Source organism: Rattus norvegicus, chromosome 15, assembly GCF_021556685.1.
Source record: "Rattus norvegicus strain SHRSP/BbbUtx chromosome 15, alternate assembly SHRSP_T2T, whole genome shotgun sequence".
NCBI classification, from domain to species: domain Eukaryota; kingdom Metazoa; phylum Chordata; class Mammalia; order Rodentia; family Muridae; genus Rattus; species Rattus norvegicus.
In genome coordinates, this window is record NC_141548.1 from 32,843,277 (window position 1) to 32,867,211 (window position 23,935).

Here is a 23,935-nt window from a genome sequence, read left to right on the forward strand (position 1 = left end):
CCCCCGTAAGTCATTCTCTCCACCCCCAAACCAGGTAGAAGGCTCTTTCTACCTACAAGCTTGGCTTTAGGGCTGAGCATCATGTCTCACACTGAAAAGTCACCACTGCAGGGCCCCCAAAGAGACTGAAGCTGAGGACACTCCACAGGGACAGGAGGCTGAAACAAGCAGAGGGAGAGCGGCCAGGAGAGTGCCTTGTTTGGGTTGCTTTTCTGTTGCCTGCAGGCTGTGGAGGCTAGAGCACCATAAACACTGCAGAAGGTGGACTGGAACAACTGGGCCCAGAGGTGGGGGAGATGTGGGAGTAGCTGTTAGCAGGTACGCTTCTACTCTTCTTCGCAGGCTGAGCGCCTTCTCTGCACCTCTCCAGCCTTATCCTGCTTCCTGGGGAGGCTGGCCTCCACGTGCCTGGGCCTGTCAGTGATGGGAAGGAGTAGGATGAAGGAGGGCCCAGGGTGAGCACCATCTTGTCCCTCTTCATTCTCGCCTCATTCTCTCGGGCAGGATTAGGTACCTCATCCACCTCAGCCAGCTTCACTTGTCAGCCTCCCTAAATCTCTCTGCACCCCTCACCGCTGTTCTCTCCCAGCTGGGTAAGTAGGTCTGCCCATTCTCCTGTACTCCCTCCCTACCAGCCGCCTTAGCACTGAGATCTAATGACTGGGATTGGATACAGAGGCCGGTATACAGAAGGCTAGACGTGGAGGCAAGGACTGTCTACAGTAGTACTGGAAAACACCAGTGCTTTAGTACTAACGGCCTCTGGGAACACATCAAGAGCAGGGAAGGTTAGCTGACAGAGAACAGAAGCCACAGGCTCCTTAGAGCGGTTTGAGTTGGTTTCTTGGAGAGAAGAGAGGGAAGCTGCAGAGACCTTAGGGGAGGGGGCGGCACGGTTCCTTCTCATCTAGCACCAGAGGCAGTGTGGGCCTTTGCCCCAACCCTGAATGTCCCATTCCGTGGATTCTTGCAGCTCCCCCTCTAGAAGGATGTCTGTCTGCTACCGTCCGCCTGGGAATGAGACGCTGCTGAGTTGGAAGGGCTCGCGGGCCACCGGCACTGCCTTTCTCCTGCTGGCGGCGTTGCTGGGACTGCCAGGCAATGGCTTCGTAGTGTGGAGCTTGGCGGGCTGGCGGCCCACCGCCGGGCGGCCACTAGCAGCCACACTTGTGCTGCATCTGGCGCTAGCCGACGGCGCGGTGCTGCTGCTCACGCCGCTCTTTGTGGCCTTCCTGAGCCGACAGGCTTGGCCCCTGGGCCAGGTGGGCTGCAAGGCAGTGTACTACGTGTGCGCGCTCAGCATGTACGCCAGCGTGCTGCTCACCGGCCTGCTCAGCCTGCAGCGCTGTCTAGCGGTCACTCGGCCTTTCCTGGCTCCCCGACTTCGCAGCCCGGCCCTGGCCCGCCGCCTGCTGCTGGGGGTCTGGCTGGCCGCCCTGGTGCTCGCCGTCCCGGCCGCGGTCTACCGCCACCTCTGGGGTGATCGCGTGTGTCAATTGTGCCACCCATCGGCCGTGCACGCTGCAGCTCATCTGAGCCTGGAGACCCTGACTGCCTTCGTCCTGCCTTTTGGGACCGTGCTCGGCTGCTACGGCGTGACGCTGGCGCGGTTGCGGGGAGCGCGCTGGGGCTCGGGGCGACAAGGCACGCGGGTGGGTCGTCTGGTGAGCGCCATCGTACTGGCCTTTGGCTTGCTCTGGGCCCCCTACCACGCGGTCAATCTCCTACAGGCGGTGGCCGCGCTCGCTCCGCCGGAAGGACCCCTAGCCAGGCTCGGTGGGGCGGGCCAGGCAGCGCGCGCTGGAACTACAGCCTTGGCTTTCTTTAGTTCCAGCGTCAACCCGGTGCTCTACGTCTTTACTGCGGGTGATTTGCTGCCGCGGGCGGGGCCTCGGTTCCTCACTCGACTCTTCGAAGGCTCTGGGGAGGCCCGAGTAGGCAGCCGCTCTAGGGAGGGTACCATGGAGCTCCGAACTACCCCCAGGCTGAAAGTAGTGGGTCAGGGCAGGGGCTATGGAGACCCTGGAGGTGGGGGCAGGATGGAGAAAGACAGTCAGGAATGGTAGAGAAGACCCCAAACCCCACTTCGGGGCTCCCCTGTCATTTTTTTATTGTTCCCAGGGCTCTGGTGTACTTGGGGACCTTTGTCGGATTGCAGTTTGGCTGAATAAGGATTTCTCCATCTAGACCTGATTCCTCCAAACCGTAGGGTTGTGAGGATGACTGTGTCCTATGTTCAAAATTTGTGCTTGCAGTACAGCCTGGATCCGGGTACCAACACCACCGACACGTTGCCAGGAGCTATTCTTGTGAACTACATTGGGAAGCCGTTCGCAGGAACACATTAAGTGTGTTCCTGGATTGTACTGAAGCCATCTCATTCTCTACCGAGACAGGCCAGGACTGGATGGTGTCAGTCTTCAGCAGCCTTCTGCCCTGCCTCCCCATCCAGGTTACCTGATTCCCTAGGCCTATCTGGAGAACCACTGTAGAGTTTGGATGGGGGTGGATAAAATCTATTCTAAGAAGCATTTAGGAGGAAGAAACTGGCCTACGAGTGGGGAAGGAAATCTGTGTGGTGTGAAGGGAAAGTGTTCTGTCTTACTGGTGGTTGGCAGTGAGCAAAAAACACATGGCTGAATGGGGGTGCAGGAACCTGGGAACCCAAGACTTAATCCTTCCCTACATATTCACTAAAAGCCACCAGGCCTATGAAGAAGCCCAGGAACCAGAACTTGCTTTATAAGAGGAGGTTTGAAAGTCACTGAGGAAGAGGTGTGGGGAATTGCAGGAATATCTGGAAAACTGAAAGACACATTCAGGCCAGTGGTACCTTTCCCTTCTCCATCTTTTCTCTCTGTTGCCTTCCCTCTTCCCAAGGTGTTAGATGCTTCTAACCCTTCTCCATTACTTCTAGCCACCATCTTTTGAAATCTCCTTATTATGAGATCTAAAACCTGAATGACCCTTTTGATTTGGGGAACAGTCGAATGCAAGTTTGTTTTTCTTTTTTCCTTTAGGTAGCATCATGAGCACACACATGACCAATCCATCCTAGTTGGCTCACAACACTCTTACTAGCCCTCCAAATTCCTTGTTCTTACCCACTTCAGTCCCCAGCAAGCTGAGACAGCTGATCTCCCAAGCAGCTACTCTGGGCTCCACTTCAGTGACGTTTCTCCCCCTTTAGGCAGAGGCTGACACACAGAAAAAGGAAACCCAGTGTCCAGGTTCATGCTGCAAACACCAAAAGCAGGGTTGATGTGACTTCTGAATCAGGGAGGAAGTGTGCTTAGCACGCCTGGGCTCAGGAGGAGGAGGAGGAGGAGGAGGAGGAGGAGGAGGAGGAGGAGGGGGGGGGAGGAGGAGGAGGAGGAGGAGGAGGAGGAGGAGGAGGAGGAGGAGGAGGAGGAAGACTGCTTCCCAAGGAAGAAGGAGTGAGGAAAACCCAGGGAGAGAGTGCAGAGAACCCACCACTGGCTTGGAAGGGCTGGAGAGGACCCCAGCGCTCTGAGCCCAAAGCTTCATTCTGAAACACAGAATCCTTCCTGCCCTGGTGCTCTGGAGCAGGGTCTCCTGAACTTCCCCTGTTGTACACTCTTCACCTTACACACCCCGTGTGGTCAGAGAGATCCTTCCTCAACTCTGCCCTCTGTTCTTGCTGTGGTTTAGCCCCCCCTTTCATCATATCCTCTGCCTGACAGTTACTGGGTCAGTGCTGATCTGGCTTTTCTCACTGTTCAGCAAGTGAGATCACTGGAGAAAGAGCATAAGGGACGCCAGGGACCACCCTTTTGCCACCTTTCACCTTTTCTGAGAAGTGACAAGTCAAAAGACAAACAGAAAGGCTCCTGGCAGACTGAAGGGATGTGTTCTTGGTACCACACTTCAAGGAGAGCCAGCATCCTTTCTTTCGCTGAGGGGAGTAGAAGGGTAACGCTGTGGTGGCTGTGTAATTTTCCGAATTCTTAGATGCTCTCATGGCAGGGCTGGAGGGCGGCGCTGCTGGCCCTGGGCCACCCTGTCTCTTCTTGTTTGATGTTCTCAGCATCCCCTAGCTTAGCCCACACTCTGTCAGAGTTGAAACTAGACGGCGCAAGGCTGTGTGGATGTAGGAAAGGGATGTGGATTCTTGCCTAGATCCCAGTAAGAAGGTCAACCAGGGCTACTAAATGGTCAAGTGGCTAAGGTAAGGGGAAGACCTCGGTGCTTTGTGTCACAAAGGAGATCACTTAGACTTTGGTGTCTCTCTCAAAGAATGGAGAATTGGCTAACCTGGAGAGAGCAGTGCTGGGCATGGCTGTTTCCTATAACCACACCACAGTCATGGTCTGACCTGAAGCCAAGAACAGGCTGTGGTTCCCTCTGTTCATTTTTTTTTTTTACATTCTCATTGATATTCTTACTCTTTATGCCCCCTCCCCTCCAGTGTCTGTGGATCTGCCTCTCAATCTCATATAGCCTAGGGTGGCTTGACCCCAATATGCTGTTTTTAGATCATGATGATGTTACCCTAACTCGTAACAATACACAGAACATAGGTGGTCAACCTAATCTAAAAACCCATTAATCTAAAAACCACGGCTTGCGCACGTTGTTAATGTGAAGTACAAAGATAATATATTTTTTTAATTAGCAGTCTCAATCTTCTCCTTCTGCCTTGCTTCCTTCTCCTATGATACAATCCGTAATTTTGTTCACTTCTCCAGTCCAGACTTGCACTTTTAGACCACACCCCAAGCCAAGTCACTCCTGGCACCCCTCTTTCCTATCTCAGCTGCCCTTTCCTGGCTACTACTCACTTAGCCCCACCCAAAGAGTCTTCCTCCCTTCTGGACTGCTCTGGAACACAGACTGTCCCTCCCCAACAGTGAAGGGAGGTGTGGGGGTTTTCAGCCTCACCCTCAGGAAGATGCTCCCCGGCCCCTGCCTCCTTTGCTCTGCTCTGTGGTACTTCCTCTCTGGCTGTCTTAGCTGACAGACCTAGAAGTGGGACCAAGACCCTAGCACTAAGACAGATTCAAGGACTGTATATCCAACTACTAGACGTGTGTTACCTTCTGATCAGCATCTGAAAAACCCTGTAAGTATCCTAGGAATGGGATGGTGTGTGTGTGTGTGTGTGTGTTTGTGAGTGTATGTCAGTATGGTATATGTGTGTATTGAGTGTGTCTGTGTTTTGTGTATTAGTGTGTGTATGTGAGTGTATGTATGAGTGTCAGTATGGTGTGTATGTGTGTGTGTATGTGTATATGTGTGTATGTGTGTTGTGTGTATAAGAGTGCATGTCAGTATGGTGTGTCGGTGTGCTTGTGTGTATGTGAGTGTGTCAGTGTGTTTTGTGTGTGAGTGTGTGTATGTGAGTGTATGTATGAGTGTTTGTCAGTATGGGTGTGTGTGTGTGTGTGTGTGTGTGTATGTGTGTGTGTGTGTGTGTGAAGTATGGCTTGGAGAGATGGTGAGGCAGAATCCCCAAAGGAAGCCTGACCACAGTAAAGGGAGGGTTCTCAGGGCTAGTCCATTAACTCTTTTTTTTTTTTTTTTTTTGGTTCTTTTTTTTCGGAGCTGGGGACCGAACCCAGGGCCTTGTGCTTCCTAGGTAAGCGCTCTACCACTGAGCTAAATCCCCAGCCCCTAAATGGAGGGAAATCATTTTTTTTTTTTGGTTCTTTTTTTTTTCCGGAGCTGGGGACCGAACCCAGGGCCTTGCGCTTCCTAGGTAAGCGCTCTACCACTGAGCTAAATCCCCAGCCCCCCATTAACTCTTACAGGCCCTGTTCTTCCTGGTGCCCTGTGGTCAGCTCTAGAGAGAGTGGATAGGCGACTAGAGAAAGTAGACGGTGGCTCTTGGGAGACAGAAGAGTTAGTTGGCCTTTCAAGGTGTGCACCGTGCTGAGGAGAGTCCAGCGGTCTGGTGCTGGGTTCCAGGGTCTCTTAAGGGGACGAATGTGAAGGGTTCTGGAAATACTGCTGTTGCTATTCATTTCATAACTGGGTCTGTGGCAAAGAAGGGGCCCCATAGCCTGGTTAGGAAATTAGCCTTTCTATTCAACCAAGTGCCTTTAAGACAATGAGGTTGACAGTGATGGGCTGATATATTTTGAAGGTGACTCTGAAACGTCTGATTTTGGAGACTAAACTACTCACGCTAATGTGATATGGGGTGTGTGTGTCAAGGATCCTTTGGCTTCCCCTCATGGGTGTGTCCACTTTCACTCTCTAGGACCTTTTGATGGCTGCAAACACTACATCTACTGCAGCAACTTCTTCTCCTGGTGGCATGTCCCTGTCTCTGTTGCCCATTGTCCTGCTGTCTGTGGCCCTGGTTGTGGGGCTTCCCGGCAATAGCTTTGTCGTGTGGAGCATCCTGAAAAGGATGCAGAAACGCTCTGTCACCGCCCTGCTGGTGCTGAACTTGGCCCTGGCCGACCTGGCCGTGTTGCTCACTGCTCCCTTTTTCCTACACTTTCTGGCTCGGGGCACCTGGAGTTTTGAAGTGACCGGTTGCCGCCTGTGTCACTATGTCTGTGGAGTAAGCATGTATGCCAGCGTCCTGCTTATCACTATCATGAGCCTGGACCGCTCACTGGCAGTTGCCCGCCCCTTTGTGTCCCAAAAGGTTCGTACTAAAGCCTTTGCCCGATGGGTGCTGGCAGGTATCTGGGTGGTGTCTTTTCTGCTGGCCATACCGGTCCTTGTGTACCGCACAGTAACACCCAAGAACAAGACGTTGATCTGCGACTCGAGGTATCCCAGCGACGGGCATAAAGTCTTTCATCTGCTCTTTGAAGCCATCACGGGCTTCCTGCTGCCCTTCCTGGCGGTGGTGGCCAGCTACTCTGACATCGGGCGCAGGCTGCAGGCTCGGCGCTTCCGCCGCAGCCGCCGCACCGGTCGCCTGGTGGTGCTCATTATCCTGGCCTTCGCCGCCTTCTGGCTGCCTTATCACCTGGTGAACCTGGTGGAAGCTGGCCGCACGCTGGCCGGCTGGGACAAGAACAGCCCTGCTGGGCAGCGTCTGAAGCTGGCCCGCTACGTGCTGATCGCGCTGGCCTTCCTGAGCAGCAGCGTGAACCCGGTGCTGTACGCGTGCGCAGGCGGCGGCCTGCTTCGTTCGGCGGGCGTGGGCTTCGTAGTCAAGCTGCTCGAGGGCACTGGCTCCGAGGTGTCCAGCACCCGTCGCGGAGGCACTTTGGTCCAGACCCCGAAGGCCACACCCACCTGTCCTGAACCGGGCCCCACCGACAGCTTCATGACTTCCTCCACCCCTCCTGAATCTTCGAAGTGAACTGTAGTAGGTTGGGTTATGACACAACTCATAACTTGGAGGAGAACCTGGAGGAGAACATGTTGGGGACTGGGCTAAAGTGGAAAAGAGGGAGGGGTGGGGCAAGTCAGGGCAGAGAGATAGCATGCTCTGTCCTGGCTTCTGCAGGCAGCCTTACGATTAAAACTAAAGTCTAAAGCCAGGTTAAGCCTGTGAGTGAGGTGTGTATTGTGGGGGTACTAGGGTCTTTACTGGTCCCACAGAGGGACCATTCTGGTGGAGTCCCTCTCAACAGTTCCTTAGTTCCCCGTGATTTACAATTTTGCAAGAGACACATGGCAGATACAACCCTATGTTCCTAATTCTGAAATCCGTCAGTAGAAACACACTACTGACTCCTGAAGGTGTTCGTTACGAGAACTCTTGTTGTGTGAGCTCATCACGCCAGAGTCACGCGTGACTCAGAGACCTTCGGAGAACACCAGCTCTTGTGAAATGTCTTTGCTCAAGTTCATGGTGAGTATCCTTCATAGTTCAAACCTAACTTCCTGCCAGTGGCCTTCATCCTCTCAGCAGAGTCCTGGGGGGTGGCTTTTCTTCTCTCTACCTCCCAAGGAAGTTTCCCTGGGGACTCTGGTCATCAGATGCTACCATCCAGAATTCTGGATGTCAGTACCTGCCATGAAGCAAACCCCAGTAAAACAAGATCTCCCAGAAAGAGAGGCCTAGGAAGACAGCTAGGAAAAAAAAAATAGTGTCCAATCCATAGGTTTCAGATGCCTGGAGACATTTTATTGAGGATCTTGGAGAAGGGGAGCTCAGGTGTCTAGGATGCTGAGGGAGATCCGGTTCGTGTCAGGTCTGTGTTCAGGAAGTAGGTACAGAGTTGCCCTTTGCCCTTGACCTTGATGACACCTCGGCTGTAGCATGTGTAACCCAGGGATTGCAGAGCCCTAGCTGTCTCCTCGGTCACCTGCAATTGGGAGAGGGGTAAGGGAGTGTAGAGTGGCCTTATCCTTGTCCCCTCCCTGATGCCTCTCTTGGATGTTCTCACTTGGATCTTGCCGAGAACTCCTGTGCTCTCCATGCGGCTGGCCACGTTCACTGTATTCCCCCAGATGTCATATTGTGGCTTCTGCGCCCCAATCACCCCTGCTACGACTGGTCCATGGTTTAACCCTGATAAGAAATGTGGGCTTTGATGGGGAGGCATGCTAGAGAAGAAGATTAGGGGAAATGGGGAGATCAGGCTGTTTTATAAGAGAGTCTTTGGGGTTGGATGGGAGTAGATAGGGAGGGGAAGGGTGATTCTCTTAGCTCTTGGACTAGCAGCTTTATGCTTCAGCCAAGGGAGTAAGTCTGAAGAGGGGTGTCCAGGGATGAGCTAGAGAGTAGCCAATGAAGAACTCGGAGAGGGGAGAGGAGGTGCCATATTCCGCCAGCAAAGGAGGTCCCTCACCCACACGCAGGCGGAAGTTGTTGAACGAGTGCTTATTGATGACACCCAGCTTAGACCCCAGGGCCACTGCAAATTCCACCATGGTGCCCAGATGGCTGCAGCTTCTCTCAGCGTCCTGGTAATTGGGTCCACCCACCACGATGGGCCAATGAGGGCACAGAAAAAAGTTCAACTTGTGAATAAGCGCAGCAATGGAAGCCCACGATAGGATTGATTGGAAAGAGCTACTGTACCTGTTGTGTGTCCTGCCCAGGGGTGGCATTTAGGCCTGTGGCCGCCATGTAGGTGCTGCCGATAGTTTTGATCTTCTCTACTCCACTGAACTTTGGCTTGGAGAGCAGCTGTAGAGAAAAGAGGCCCTGTTTCCTGTCCCTCTTCCTTTCACCATCCCTTCCTTCTCCAAAAGCCTGCTGCATGCCCTTGGAGCAGGCTTCATAGGGCTGGAGATGATGGTGGGAAGGAGAAGGTTGGTTTATGGAGGGATAGAGCTCGTGCATCAGAGGACAGGGAGGGTCAGAGATGTCGGGGGAGTAGGCGAGGCCTCATGGTCAGGAGAGCCAAGTGAGAGGAAGAGCTGACGGGAGGTTGGACCTCATCAAAGTCGGCAATGATCTCATTGAGCAGCCGCAGACACTCTAGCCCCTCATGGTTGATGTTGGATTCCGAGTAGAATTCCTTAAAGTCTGGGATGGATGCAAAGAGGACACAAACACATTCGTACGACTGATGGTAGAGGTCCTGCAAACAGGAGGAAGGGTGAAACTCAGCACCCGGGACAGCCTCCCTCATGCCAACCCAGAAAAGGGGTGAGCCAGAGAGGAGCTACGGCAGGACTCAGGGTGTGGTGTGTGTGGTGTGTGGTGTGTGGTGTGTGTGTGTGTGTGTGTGTGTGTGTGTGTGTGTGTGTGTGTGTCTGTCTGTCTGTCTGTCTGTCTGTCTATCTGAATGCCGCAGCATGTATGTAGGACTCAGAGGACAGCTTTCAGGAGTGAATTCTCTCCTTCCTCCTTTATGTGGGCTCCATGTTGCGGGGGTTTACCCAGTAAGCCCCAGAGAACTGAATTTTTATTTTAATTAATTAAAATTTAAGTCTGAATGGCCACATGTGGCTAACAGCTACCATACTGAGTAGTGCAGAGCTGGGGGAACGGGGGAAACTGCTCTTTTTTTTTTCCTTTTCTTTTTTTTTTCTTTTCGGAGCTGGGGACCGAACCCAGGGCCTTGCGCTTGCTAGGCAAGCGCTCTACCACTGAGCTAAATCCCCAACCCCGGGAACTGCTCTTTAGACAATTCCAGCACTATTTGACTAGGCTTCTGAAAGGGATGGCATGGTCATGACTTGGAAAAATGCTTGCTTGCTTTTTTCTCCTCCTCCTGTTCTTCCTTCTCCTCTTCCTCCCTCCCTCATCCTTTTTCCCCTGCCATGGGCCTCCTGCTCAGTAGGCAAGCTCTACCACTAAGTTATTAGTCCAAAAGATGTTCCTTCTAAACAAAAACTCAAAGCACAGATTCTGTGATCCCCAAGGGCTAAGTCCAAGATTACACTCTGACAAGACAGGGGCTTGACCTGACCCACTCTGTAGTGACCCCAGGAAGAATGAGGAAGATCCAAGAGTTTCATCCAAGCTTAGTCCCAATAGCATCTGGGGCTCTGGAGTGTGGGGCTGGAAGTCACCTCATTGCGCCGGTTCTGGCCGATGAACTGGGGCGCCACGTGTGCAGGGAGTACATTCTCCAGGAGGAGCCGGGTCAGGTTCTCCATTGTCTCAGTTTCCTCTCGCTCCTGCCTCAGTTTCTTTTTCCATAGGAAGTCCAGGCGACAGTAATACTCATTCTAGGATAATAGAGAAGTGACCCACCAGTAACCCCCATATCCTGCTTATAAGTAAGTAAGGTTTGAGGTACAAGAGAGAGATGACTTTTAAGGTCTATTTCAAATTAGATTCTACAGAACTGGCAGCAGACTTTATTTATTTATTTATTTGTTTGTTTTTGGAAACCATAGTTTTTCTTAGATCTGGGGGTAGGAGAGGGGAGGGGGAGGGTAGTGATGGTAAGAACTTGAGGTATTTAGAGAGTAGAGAAGTAAGAAATAGAGTCGGAAGTCTCTCTTGGACGTTTCCAGTGGATAGATTACTTAGGCTCAGCCCTGAGGTGAGGAAGACAAATTACCAATATGGGACCCCAGCCTCAGCCATTCACAGGGAATCCCTGGAGGATTGAGTTGAAAGCTGGGCTGGAGAGATGGCTCAGGGGTTAAGAGCACCGACTGCTCTTCCAGAGGTCCTGAGTTCAAGTCCCAGCAACCACATGGTGGCTCACAACCATCTGTAATGAGATCTGATGCCCTCTTCTGGTGTGTCTGAAGACAACTGCAGTGTAGTTATATATAATAAATGAATACATCATAAAGAAAGAAGGAGAGAAATACCTGCCGAGCCAGGACGAGGAGTGTGAAGAAGAAGATGAAGAAGTAGATAGCTCCCATCAGTTTCGGTTCCTTCAGTACCCCCGGCCTGAGAGATCAGAGTAAGATTTGTTGCTTGCCCCATCCCTTCCTGATGGCCTCCTTCCTCCTTCCAGTTCCCAGTGCCCACGGAGCCCTCCGTACCCCCTCCCCTTCACCTCATGGGTGGCTCAGGTCTGTGGAGTAAGGACAGTCTGCTGTGTCCTATCTCGCCACACTCCCGAGGGCTAGAGCAAGTGTGTCCCGAGACTTGACTGTACGTACCTGGAGCCCAATGAGCCTTGATAAAGGCGGGCAATGAGGCAGTCGGACAGCCAGGCGTGGGAGTGCAGAAATAGGGAACAAGATGCCACCAGCCACAGCAGAAGCAGAAGCAGCTTCAGTTCGAAGCTCATGTGCAGAAAAAGGGAGCAGGAAAGGAAACCCAGCACGCAACAATGCATGGAGTACTGTGGGGCCGGGAACGGTGGTCAGAAGTGGGCACATCCCCTAGATGTCCCGGGAGGATGCCTAGGGTCCCCATTCTCCCAGGGCACAGGGGTTCTCGGGCCATAGGACTGTCATTCACATAAACAGGCACTAGATGTCATGTCTCTTGGATGGAGTACTCTTTAGCTTATGAGTTTGGGGACGAATGAGGAAGGGTATGGGGAAGGAGACCCAGGGCTGCACAAAAACACTCACTGGGATGCTGATGAGAGGCAGGGATGCTGGCAGCTCCCAGGAAGTATTAAAAGCCACTGACGACACATTGGGAGCCAGGAAAGGGCAGTCTGACGACACTGGTAAGAAGAGCTACAGAAGGAGCCAAAGGGCAGTGAACACCTTGGGCACAAAGGAGGCTTCAGCTGGGTTGCCCCTGAGCTAGGGATAGGTTAAAGTCAGCCTCCTCAGAGGGGGTTTATTCTGCCACTCCTGATTGGTTAAGAGAACTTCAGGTGGGTCCTTACTGGCAGGAGAGCTTGTGAGAATTGTCATGAATGCGAGTAGGTCAGTAAACCACTGCCAGCTCTTGCCAACTATTTAACCACCCTAGCCCACCTTCCTTTCTTCATTCCTTTATTCCTTTATTTATTTATTTATTTATTTATTTATTTATTTATTTAGTTAGTTAGTTTTGTAATATGGCCAGGGGATGGTTCCTATTAAATTCTAGGAGCAATTATAAATTCTGTGAACTCAGCCAAGTAAGTTAAGAATGATGTAGGGGTTGGGGATTTAGCTCAGTGGTAAAGCGCTTGCCTAGCAAGCACAAGGCCCTGAGTTCGGTCCCCAGCTCCGAAAAAAAAAAAAAAAAAAAAAAAAAAAAAGAATGATGTATGCCCACAGAGGCAGAAAAGATAGAACATTCAACTAAATGTTAACTGATTATTCCTGGAGGGCAGGACACACACACACACACACACACACACACACACACACACACACACACACACACCTCTCCCAGCATCCTTTGGTCTTAGTTTACCTGTCATTCTATATCCAGGGATTCCCTTTCAACTCCCAACAGGCCCAGTAGCCCGGATGGCGGTAGATAGAACCAATCCCCTTTATCCTCACCAGGCTGACGACGGCCATAGTGAACACCAGGAGGATGGTGGCTGTGCCCAGGGCTACTCGCAATCCCGGCCGTGTGGCCACCAGGACAGACAGCGCAGGCAGCCAGTGCAACATCTTGGGGCCTTTCTGGACGCACTTCTGTGGAAGGAGAACAGGTGTCATGACTGCGGGAGCCTTGACCCGGGCTCCTTCTTCAGGCTGGGTCAAGGCTAGGGCTCTGACTTGCTACCCTCACCTCCCCGGGCCTCTTTACCGTCAGGTGCTCTGAGAAGCAGACGAAGAGGAGGAGAAGGAAGAGAAGGAAGGTGATGCTGTAGGTGGTGGCCAGAGCTGGGGGCCTAAGAGAAGACAAGAGGGAGGCTTTGAGGTGCTAGGATGAGCTGAGCTGTGAGGGGCTGTGCCCACCATCTGGTTGGGAGCTAGGGGTTAGCCACTGGTGGTGTCCAAGATAGGACATAATGTCCTAGGAACCGAACAGTCTAGAGCAGTATTTCAATGGACTAGGAACCGATGAAGTCTGGACAAGACTGAAGGAGGAGGAGGGTTCACAAGAAGGCCATCGCTGAATCAGATCAACCTCTGAGCTGAAGCCCTTTAACCTTCTGAATGTTGAACAAGACCTTACTCTTCAAAGAAGAGGCTTAGGCTTGAGGGCTTATCTTAGATCTCAGTCATTTGCTGTGAGAGTTGGGCTTCTCGATAAGAATGCAACATCACAGGGGCGATGTTACTGTCTAAAGATATGAGGGGTTGAAAGCGGTCAGGTTGTTTTGTTTGTTTGTTTGGTTTTGTTGTTGTTATTGTTGTTGTTGTTCAAGAGCTGACCCTAAGGCCTCATGAAACGGATGCAGGCTCTTTCCACTCAGTTACAGCCCTAGCCCCATGGCGAGCATTAAGATGAGGACTGTGATTATTGCCTAACCTCCAGAGGATGTGGCTGAGTGTCTAACTTGCAGGGGAAGGCACCAAAGAAAGAAAGTGTGGGTCATGGGTCAGGAGGGGCGAAGGGTTCTACAGAGAAGAAGCCTGCAGTTATCTCACCTGGTTGTCACCAGCATTTGGATTGTGAAGTTGGACAGAAAAACCAGGAAGGTGCAGGCTGCGTAGTATTTGAAGGCGGGGAGCGCAGACAGCCGATACTGGAGGCAAAGTGTAGATGGTGACCAGGTGCTGGCACTGAGCGTGCCCAGAAGGTATCAACCTCAGGCAAGGGGTGGGTCCCCAGCCTCGCTCTCCACCCTCTAATTCAGCTATGTAGCCCTGCCAGTTTTCGTCAAGATGCCTCCACTCCGTTTACTACCTACCCAAATAACTCATTCTACAGATGGCATTTTTAAAAACAAATCACGGGGTTGGGGATTTAGCTCAGTGGTAGAGCACTTGCCTAGCAAGCGCAAGGCCCTGGGTTCGGTCCCCAGCTCCGAAAAAAAGAAAAAAAAATCACATAACCTGGGTTGGCCTCAGATACCCTGTGTAGCCCACGATGACCTTGAACTCCTGATCCCTCTGCCCCTGCCACCTACTTACAGGCCTGTACCGCCACACGTGGCATGACGTTCCTAGGAGAAGCACAATCTCCTTCTCCTAGGGTCAAAAACTATGCAGACCTGGGGAAGGCAGGTAAGGGGTAGGAGTCCTAAACCTTCCCAGGGGCAGGGGCCAAGGCTGGAAGCCTTTTGGTGTTCCTTTCTCCAGCCCACCTGTTTCTCCATCTCCTTCTCTCTGAAGTAGAGCGTCAGGAGGTTGAAGTCCTTCGACTGTTTCCACTGTCTGGTGTGAGGAAGGGGATGTAAGCACGGGCAGGATGGAGCAGGGCAGGGCAGGTGGAAGACCCTTAGGGGAGCACCCACCCTCCTCCACCCCACCGCTGGTGGGCTTCCGATCCCCTGTTTTTCGTACTTTTGAGAGTTGAGTTGTTCGATGACCTGGAAGAACTTGGCATCTCCAGTGTCCAGTTCATCGTGTAGCCCGCGGGGGGTGCGACTCCTGCGCAGTAACAGCCAAGCCCCGTTACCTCAAAAGTGCCCAGACAAAGCAAAGCAGTCCTCTAGGGAGGACCCACCCAGTATGCCCCACTGTCAAAGACGAGGTCTCCTCACCGGTCCAGGCTCCACTGGGGGCTGAAGGCTTTCTCCTGTGGAGAGAACACATGGTGGGGTATGGTGAGTATCTCCTCTTCATTAAGACAGATTGTGAACCCAATCACATTGTCTACATATGTCCTTGACTGTATGTATTTGATCTGGCTGTTGCTTCTGTTTCTAATGGCCTCCATCCCATCCAATACTAAACCCCACTTACCCAGCAAGGAACATTGCAAACTCGATTTCTTCATAACTCTATAGCCTTCCGGCATCTCTAAAGCCCTTGTTTCCTCTTGGAGAACATCACTTAATGGGAAAACCCTTTATCATATTTAGATTTGGGTGGCTGCTAGTTCTGTGTCTCCTTGAAGACAGCAAATTCTAAAAGCAAGGACTTTCCCATCATCCTTGAATGCCAAAAAAAAAAAAATTAATTGGCTTGAACTTAAATGACTACACAGAAAATATTGTGAGGTCAGCTATGGTGAGCTGACAGCTGGTCAAGGTAGCTGACAAGGTATGGAGAAGAAAGAAACGGAAGGGAAATCAGCTTGATTGTAGCCATATGTCCATTCTTTTCTTCACCAAAGGGAACACATAGTATATGCAAAGATATAAAAATGGCTGGGCATAAAAGAGCATCCACTGAGGGAGAAAGGGATGTTCTGTGTGCCCCAGGCCAGTACAAGAAGAAGTTGACCATCCTGTCTTACCCTCCTTGGTTCAATTGATGGAAATGAGATTTAAATTAAAATTGGGTGTATAGGAGAAGAAGGGGGAGAAGGAGACACTGAGGGGGTGGGGTGGCGGATGCTAGACATGGGGCCTATGTATGTGTATATGCCCAGGCTTGGCTTTTGTGAACCCATTCCCTTATGCCTATACATTACACGAGAGTAGGAAACAATATCTATTCATTGCTGTCTTCTCGAGAATTATACTAGTGTCTGACACTCAAGCATTCATAAAAACGTGAGCAACAGGTTGGTGTGGCATCATCTAATTCCAGCACCCAGGAGGCCTGAGGCAGGATAGTTGCTTCCACTTGGGCTACACAGTGCGGTCTTGTCTCAAACGACAAAACGGTGACAAGAACAGTGTTTGGATGGAACATTTCGGCACAAATACTGCTCAACCTCCAAAGGTGCACGCTGTTAGGAGTAAGCAGATGTTTGCCTAGAAAACAAGGAGCCCTGCATTTAATCCTCAAATTGGGTGTGGTGAACCACATCTGTAATCTCTGCACTTGAGAGGTGGAGGTAGGAAGATCAGAAACTCCAAGGACACCCTTGACCACATGGTGAGTTCAAAGCCAGCTTAGGACGCACGAGATAGGGAGGGAGAGACAGAATGGTCAGTTTTTGGAATTGCTAATATTTGACTGACTTCCCGAATCTTCAGAGGCCGATTTCTGGGTTGATGAGGCTCTGTCTCAATCAAGAGATGTGCTCAGGGGCTGGAGAAATGGCTCAGCGGTTAAGAGCACTGACTGCTCTTCCAGAGGTCCTGAGTTCAATTCCCAGCAACCACATGGTGGCTCACAACCATCTGTAAAGAGATCTGATGCCCTCTTCTGGTGTGTGTGAAGACAGCTACAGTGTACTTATATATAATAAATGAATAAAAAAAAAGAAAAAGAAAAAAAAGAGAGATACGCTCAAACAAGCTGTGCTTGTCCTACAACTCTGACACTTCTTAGCATCCACAACACTCTGGTAGGACTTGTTATTGCAGGAATTGCATGCACGGTTGTCTCGCGTGGGCCTCGGGTTTGTGGCCAGCTCCACACACTGCTCCCATTGCAGCTTGGAGGCCTCATTCTGCAACAGGGTGTGGGGCTCCTAGAGTCTTCCTTCCTCCTGCTTGTTTAACCCCTATGACCTCTTCTTTCACTAGGCTGATGTTCTAAGAATAAGCCCTTCCTAGAGCTACGACTACCAGGGGCCCCGAGAATCCGCTGTTTACTGATATTGAGAATTGTTTCTACCCTGATGGAAAAGGAAAAAGAGGGGATAGAACGTAGAAGTCTCTGACGATGCCTCAAAAACCCAACCAGGTTGTTCTGGGAAGGAGTGTTCTGGAAGAGCTTCAGAAAGGTGGCTGGAGTGTGGAGTGGGTTTGGGGGAGAGAAGAACAGGGGAGTGTATGCTGAGGTACATGCTTTTAGAAGCACCAACCCCGAGAAGCTGTGGGTGGGAGAGATCCAACAGTCTTCACTATGGGTGAAGGTCACAGGTTACCCCCTTACAAATAGGTTCAGCAGTAGGAGGCCCTGCCCTAGCTTCATCCCAAACTTAACTTTGGGAAGGATTAAAGAGAATAGGAAACTGTAGCAGTGGACCTTGACAGAGGCATTTGCTGGTGAGATGGGAGCATTGAATCAGAAGGAAGTGGGGTCTAAGTAGATATTTCCTTTGGGTGAAAAGGGAACGGGAGGTTGAGGTGCATTGGGCATGGTGTCTACGGGAGCTTGGATTTCTAGGTGAACTGGAAGGGAGGGTAAGGGAAAGCCTGAGCCACTGACTGGGACAACCAGGCAGTTCGGGAATGCCACACACTGCCAAGTGATTGATTGTGGGTGAGGGGAGGCTGGGGGTGGAGCCTCTTGGACAGTGGAGGCTGATTTCCCCTAAGCATGGGGCATATAATGGAAATATACACACCGGGAGTGGAGTGGATGTGGATGCAGGACTGTCGACGTGGCTTAGGTGGGCGAAAGGCTTGGCTGCACCCCAAGACTCCAGATAACGAGTCATCAGTAGTGACGGACGCATCGTGTGCCCCTCTAGAGAAGACAGCAATCCTCTCTCGGTGCCCTTCTCGTCTTCCTCCTCAGCCTGGGACATGGGAAGTCTGAGTCAAAAGGAGATATTTCCTCACTCTCCCACATCCTTATAGGCCTGCTCCACCCACATCACAACGTAGCAACTCAGTTTCTGGCATGAAAGAGAAGACTGGTTTTGTTGACTAGGTGGTTTGCTTGGTCAAATCCGTGAGGTCCAAGCTGAGCTTTTACCCAAGGATCAATGACCAGGTATGTGGGTTCCCCTAGCTCCCGAAGGTATGGGTCTCGATGCTCCATGTCTGCTCTCTCCACAGCATAAGCTCCTGCCAGCAGGGCCAGCGTGGCCCCTGTGATGTGCACTCGTCTAGAAGCAAGGAACAGTGAGAGTCAGGAGGAAAGGCCTCTAAACCTTTAGCTTCTTTCAAAGACCATTCCCAGAGCTGGGTCTTCAAGAAAGGACCCATGTTACAGGGAGCACGTCCCAACAACTAAGAATTTCCCTGCACTCGTCTTAGGGGACAGAATAGCAGCACGTGAGAGACTCAACTGGCTACAGCTGTTCCAGGCTCCAAGACTTACCCTGGAACGCCGCCTGCTTCCATATGGTTGGCCAATGTGACATCATGGGACCAGACATCATACTGCCACTTCTGTAGCCCGATGACTCCACAGAGGACGCTGCCTGAGTGCACACCGACACGCATGTTGATATCCACACCGGTGGCTACCCGAAGTTTCCTGAGCAGAGTGCGGGACAAGCTTAGTGTTTTCACGATTCTCCTCTTCTCGGGGAGGACTCTGCCGCCCTGCCTCCCACACTCCCTCCAGCACCTATTGCTCTCAGTTTCTCCTGCTCGCACACCCGAGCTGACCTGATGGCCCGGCACATGTCCAGTCCCATGCGCACGCAATTGATGGCGTGGTCAGGCAGAGAGAGGGGCAGCCCGGATACACAGTAGTAACAGTCTCCCAGGATCTTGATCCGCATGCATTCGTGCTCCTGAGAGTATGTGTGTGGGTGTGTAGAGGAACCTGGTTAGAGGCCAGAGGGGTAGGAGGGAGTTGGGGATGTTGGGGAGCAACTGTGGCGTTTCTGAAGAACTTTTGAGGTTTGGAATGTCTAGGCCAGATCTATGGCGTCCCTGGATATGGGACTGACGGAGGCCTCTTAGGCAACGTCTTCATCAGAAGGAATAATCAAAGGCTGGAGTATCTGTGGTTCTCCCCAGTTTGGGTCTATGCACTGTGCATTAATATCAGCACATGATAATAGAATCGGGATGAGGGGCATAGAAGCAAACCCCAAGCTAGGATGTTCCCATCCATTATGTCTGATTAGGTGCTGAGCTGTGTTAGAGGGAACAGAAGCTTCTCCTGGAAAGGCCTCCCGAGGTCAGAACGTCTGGAAGGCTCTGCAGAGATGTGGAGGCACTGTGTTTAGGATGTGAGATGTGGAGAGATCTCTTGGGGATAGTGACAGTTTCCTGAGTGGGAGCGTTTGTGAGCAGTCCCTACCTCTACTGCATTATTTGGGAGCTTGCTCTGGCCCCAGTGTAAGACTTCTCAGAACATGGGTGTTTTCTTTGCAAGAGGTTCCCCGGCATATGGTATTTGAGGGCCCCTGGGTGGTAAGGGAAACCCCTCTGACCTTTGCAATTTGGTCGAATTTGCCGAAGAGTTCATTGAGCATTAGCACCAGCTCCTTAGGGGAACACTCACTGGCCAGCCGTGTGAAGCCCACGATGTCAGCATACAGCACACTGTGCAGGGCAAGCCATGTTACTGGGGCGGGGCCGCAGCCCAGGGTCCCTCCCCTCCCGCTGGCTTCCCTCATACCTCACTCCTTGGTGCCTCTTGACATACAGGCTGTGAAAGTTGTTTGTGTTCTCTGGCCGTGAGCTCTGTCCAGCCTGCAGCCGAGCCATGATCTCTGCCTTCATCTCTCGGGCCAGGTAGGCAGGAAGGATAGACAAGAGGAGGTGCTCCTGGAGAAAGGCCCTATGAGTGACACCCTTCCTACCCTGCTGTGCGCTAGAACCAAGAACCTTAGCCAACCAAATTTCTCAGGCTCTCACCCATGACATGCCACCTACCAGCAGCTCCCAACCCTTCCAGTCCACCCAGCAGGACTCCAGCACCCCAGTCTATCCTGGTCATTTTTTTAAAAAAAAAAAAGATTTATTTATTTATTTTATGTATATGAGTACACTGTAGCTGTCTTCAGACACACCAGAAGAGGGCATCGGATCCCATTACAGATGGATGTGAGCCACCATGTGGTTGCTGGGAATTGAACTCAGGACCTCTGGAAGAGCAGTCAGTGCTCTTAACCACTGAGCCATTGCTCCAGCCCCTTATCTTGGTCATTTTTAGGGACTAAAATCAACACCTACATTTGAAATCTTCCTTTCATATAATAACTTTCATCATCATCATCATCATCATCATCATCATCATCATCATCATCACCACCACCACCACCACCACCACCACCACCACCTTGAGACAGTATCTTACTGTGTATCCCTGGATGGCCTGGAATTCACTATCTAAACCAGGGTGGCCTCAAACTCACAGAGAAATGCCTGCCGTTGCCTCCCAAGAGCTGATCATAGAGGTGCGCACCACTCCACCCGACTAAGATTTGATTTTATCATTACCGCATGGTGTATGCATAGCTGGGCACATGTGCCACAGTGTATGGGTGGAGGTCAGAGGTCAGCTTTGCAGAGTCCGTTGTCTCCATCTATCTTTGCTTGGGTTCTAGGAACTGAACCCACCTCGTCAGGCTTGTGCAACAGGGCCTTACCCTCAGCTATCCCACTGGGTTTCAATTGATACCTAGCAACAATCTTCCACGGCCCGGCAACAGTCACGGTTCGCATGAAGGAGGAAAATACTTGAGGAAGGCAAATGCATTACCCAGAACCACTCAGAATAAAGGTGCTCAAAAGCTGTTCTCTCTGAACTGCTGTCCCTTCCTACCATTTAGGTCCTACTGACCTGGTGCTTTTTCTCAGTGTCCAACCTCCGGCGTGAATGCAGGGAGCTAAGAGCCTCCCGGAACGTGGCGCGCAATGCTCGCTCCATCAGGGCCTTGTGGTATGCTCCCACCACGTTCCCACACAGGAACAACACCGCATTCGCTGCCAACTGTGGGCAAAGGCCAGGCTTAGAAAGTGTACGACTCCCCTCAACCCTAGTGAGTCGGGGGAATCTAGCTGTGTAGTTGGAGTTAATTCCAAAAACAGGATGAGGAGAGCCTGGCCACTCTATGACATCCATCCAGAGGAGTTGTTCGCTTTCCTCCTCCACGCTCTCTGCTGTAGACTCTTGGCTGTGGGGACAACCTGGCCGCTTAGGCCTCGCTATCGTGCAAGCATATTTCCTCTGCCTAGAATGCTATTCTACCATATTCGTCTCTTGAGCCCATTCCATCTGCAAGAAACTACTCCAGTTCTAATTCACATTTTCCATGAATGCTCCGCGTTTTTTACTTTTGTTCCTGCGAGATAATCTTAACTGATTTCCCCATGGCTATGGTGCCCTCTTCTGGCTAAGGCAAGAACGGTGCACTGATGTAGCAGCGACACAAGAGGTCGCTATAGCGGGGTGTGCGGGTGGGGTGGGGTGAGGTATCTGTGCTTGGATCCTGCACTCGAGGGTTGAGCCCTGCCTTGGAGTCTCAGCTCAGCAAAGGCTCAGAGCATTATCACGCAGCTGAGCCAGCTCTGCGCACACTACCCGCACCCCTTGGCATTTTTACCTGTGGTAGCAGATCCCTCTGCGACTCAGGCCGCCACCCAAGGTACAGTCCAAGGACCAGCAGGTGTGAGAGGGATGAGATGACCCCCGCGGCAGCAGCATCCCGCATGCCCAAGGGCAGCATGGCGTACACGGTGAAAATGATGAAGAGGAAAAAGGACACCTGGAGAAGGACTAGGGAGCTGAAGGCCCGGGTTGTGCGTGTGAGGCATACCGTCTAAGTTTGAGGTCCACCTTCCCCCAGGCCCTTGACTGTGAGTCTCCTCACCTGATCCCAGGCGCTCACCACACCCCCAGTGAATAGAAACCCATAGCCCAGAGCCAGCAATGCAGCCCATATGAGGCCAGAAAGAGGTCGTGTCCATCGCTGCAGTTGCTGCTCCCGGGAAGCGAGCCCCAAAAGCAGGGAGAAGCCACCCAAAGCACACAGCACAGTTGTCAGGAAGCTTGGGTCTGAGGTCAGCTCCTGTGGAGAGACGATATCTGAAGCCAGGCTGGGAGGAGATACTTTGAAGTTCTCTCAAGGTTAGAAGGATCAAATTAGGTGTCCTTCAAACCAGTTTGGCAAAGTATCTGAAACACATGTCCGCAAAGAATATAGGGTTGGTGAGATGGTACGGTGGGTAAGGGTGCTTGCTACCAAACCTGATGTTTAATTCCCAGAATCCACGTGGTGAGAGATGAGAAGTCATGCCTTTGAATTGTCTTTTGACTTATATGGGTGCGCGTACATGCGCGTGCGCACACACACACACACACACACACACACACACACACACAACTAGATAAATGAATAAAAAAAACCACAAGGGGTCACTGTTGCCTGCTTTTCACATTAGATCGAACCAAAAGAAATGTCTAAAACCCAACTGTTTTATCTACAAAAATCAACAGTCTTACCTGGCTCAACCTAATATATCTCAAACATGGCAGTCGGACCAGGGAGAGCTACCCAGAAGACCTGGTTACTCTTGACTATTGGCAAGCTGTGCTCTTTCTGCATTTCAGATATCTTTGCTTGTTTAGTTTTGAGGCAGGGGCTCATGTAGCTTGGGCTGTCCTCCAACTCACTGCAACTGAGGAATTTGAACTCCTGGTCCTCCTGTCCCTATTTCTCAAGCACTGGGATTCTAGACTTGCCTGGCTATTCCCACAGTTAAAAGAGAACAGTAGCATCTGTTTGGCTTTTGGGGTGAATGCCATCCAAAATGGCTAATTTGCTTGGGAGAAGAATCCCCTCTTCTGAAGTCATGCTGATAAACTTCACAAATGTCTACCCAGGCAGCCCAAGTTTCTGCAACACCTTGCCATCCCAGCACTGAGTTCCAAGTAGCAGCCTTTCCTCTAACCTATAAGTCTCAGCACTACCCTCCCCTTCAACCCTCTTTCAGGACTTGGGATTAGCTGTGCCCAGTCATTTGCCCCACCTTGCCTCCAAGGAATGAAAGGGAAACCTAGGGCAGAATATTTCCCCTTTCTTGCCCAGAATGAAAATGAGGGAAAAAATATATTGGTGAAGAAAGGCAAAAACCATCTTTTGGAAATCTATGGGTATAGCTAGCAGCCCCACATTCCCAAATCTGGAGAGAAAAAGTCAGGAAATGAATCTCCCTAGGGACATGAGTAGAGTTTCCTCTCTGGAAAAATGGAAAATCCGGTGTTGGATTTACTCTAGAACCAATAGAACACAGTGAGAAGTATTTGGGACTCACTTATTTCCTAGTATAGACCCAGAGGCTAGGCTTAGAGGGTAGAGAGTTCAGTCACATGTACCGAGTCACAATTCATGACGAGGTTCACTGCTTCTTTTTTCGGTTCCCATTATTAACTAAAAGACCTCACTAATCTCAGACCTTCAAATGTCCCCAGCCTGATGCAGCCCCTGCCTAGAGCAGGCTCCCACACCTAGCCCATCTTACCCTGCCGCTGGCCCAGGCGACGGCGGGCAGTGCCACGATCGCGCAGAGCACAATGACCAGAAGCAGAATTAGCAGTGGATACTGTTGGCTCAGGCTGTAGTAAGTCTCGTAGAAGAGATCTTCGCTGGGAGGAGGCCGGGGACTGAAGAGGCGGGCCATGATATCCCCCGCCCCAGCCCGGAGCCCCTGCCCTGGGGACCACAGGGCGCTGAGTTAAGAACCCAGCCCGTCCCACCGCACTTTCCCACCCCTCCCCGAGCCGCTCTCACCCAAGCCACTAAGCTTTCAATAGCAATAGGGTTCCCTGCTAGGTGTTCTCTCATAGAGCTCCCAGCTGTGATAGGACTTCTTTATCCTTCCTACAAACCATACCATGCTAGTATCATGGCTGGAGCTGAAGAGAAGGGGCCCCCAGACTCTCCCTTTACCCATCAACTCACTGCTTTGTGTTAAGCTCCTGAAGTTCTCGTAGCAAAGCTAGGCTCCAGGAGGGAACCTGGGTAGGCTGGCTGCCACTCACCCTCGCTGCTTTGCTAGTGGCTCAGGGCCTGCTGGGCGACTGGCACTTCCCTCTCGGCGCCAAGGCCCCCTCCCACTTCCCCGCGATACAGTCCGGCCCCTTCCCGTTC

General features: G+C 51.6%; 3 protein-coding genes across 14 annotated transcripts; 2 read left to right on the plus strand and 1 right to left on the minus strand.

Annotated features, from left to right (window-relative positions):
* Positions 1 to 40: 40 nt before the first annotated feature.
* On the plus strand, positions 41 to 3,089 carry Ltb4r2 (leukotriene B4 receptor 2). 2 transcript variants are annotated; one of them, XM_087584804.1, is made up of 3 exons: positions 41 to 261; positions 505 to 593; positions 974 to 3,089. In XM_087584804.1, exon 3 carries the CDS (start codon positions 990 to 992, stop codon positions 2,064 to 2,066), a length of 1,077 nt encoding a protein of 358 aa, XP_087440930.1. In that variant the 5' UTR covers positions 41 to 261; positions 505 to 593; positions 974 to 989; the 3' UTR covers positions 2,067 to 3,089. The 2 variants fall into 2 exon arrangements, with proteins under 2 accessions (XP_087440930.1, NP_446092.1); NM_053640.2 differs by lacking the exon at positions 41 to 261 and having other exon boundaries at positions 462 to 593; positions 974 to 2,281.
* A 1,863-nt stretch (positions 3,090 to 4,952) lies between these two features.
* Ltb4r (leukotriene B4 receptor) lies at positions 4,953 to 7,469 on the plus strand. Its single transcript, NM_021656.2, has 2 exons — positions 4,953 to 5,083; positions 6,224 to 7,469. The coding sequence occupies exon 2, from the start codon at positions 6,233 to 6,235 to the stop codon at positions 7,286 to 7,288; it is 1,056 nt and encodes a 351-aa protein (NP_067688.1). The 5' UTR covers positions 4,953 to 5,083; positions 6,224 to 6,232; the 3' UTR covers positions 7,289 to 7,469.
* A 564-nt stretch (positions 7,470 to 8,033) lies between these two features.
* Adcy4 (adenylate cyclase 4) lies at positions 8,034 to 23,870 on the minus strand. 11 transcript variants are annotated; one of them, XR_015638146.1, is made up of 26 exons: positions 23,747 to 23,847; positions 23,307 to 23,497; positions 21,656 to 21,853; positions 21,389 to 21,550; positions 20,626 to 20,775; positions 19,459 to 19,607; positions 19,271 to 19,382; positions 18,495 to 18,622; positions 18,202 to 18,360; positions 17,854 to 17,986; positions 17,501 to 17,674; positions 14,853 to 14,887; positions 14,653 to 14,739; positions 14,454 to 14,523; positions 13,795 to 13,892; positions 13,007 to 13,091; positions 12,754 to 12,891; positions 11,878 to 11,988; positions 11,458 to 11,642; positions 11,158 to 11,242; positions 10,402 to 10,560; positions 9,318 to 9,409; positions 8,960 to 9,067; positions 8,727 to 8,841; positions 8,322 to 8,446; positions 8,034 to 8,240 (listed from the first exon to the last, which is right to left on the minus strand). XR_015638146.1 is itself a non-coding variant. In XM_087586464.1 (26 exons), exons 2-26 carry the CDS (start codon positions 23,463 to 23,465, stop codon positions 8,094 to 8,096), a joined length of 3,219 nt encoding a protein of 1,072 aa, XP_087442590.1. In that variant the 5' UTR covers positions 23,466 to 23,497; positions 23,827 to 23,870; the 3' UTR covers positions 8,034 to 8,093. The 11 variants fall into 11 exon arrangements, 5 of the variants coding, with proteins under 5 accessions (XP_087442590.1, XP_087442593.1, XP_087442591.1 ...); XR_015638150.1 differs by having other exon boundaries at positions 18,495 to 18,654; XR_015638149.1 differs by having other exon boundaries at positions 21,389 to 21,569.
* Positions 23,871 to 23,935: the final 65 nt, after the last annotated feature.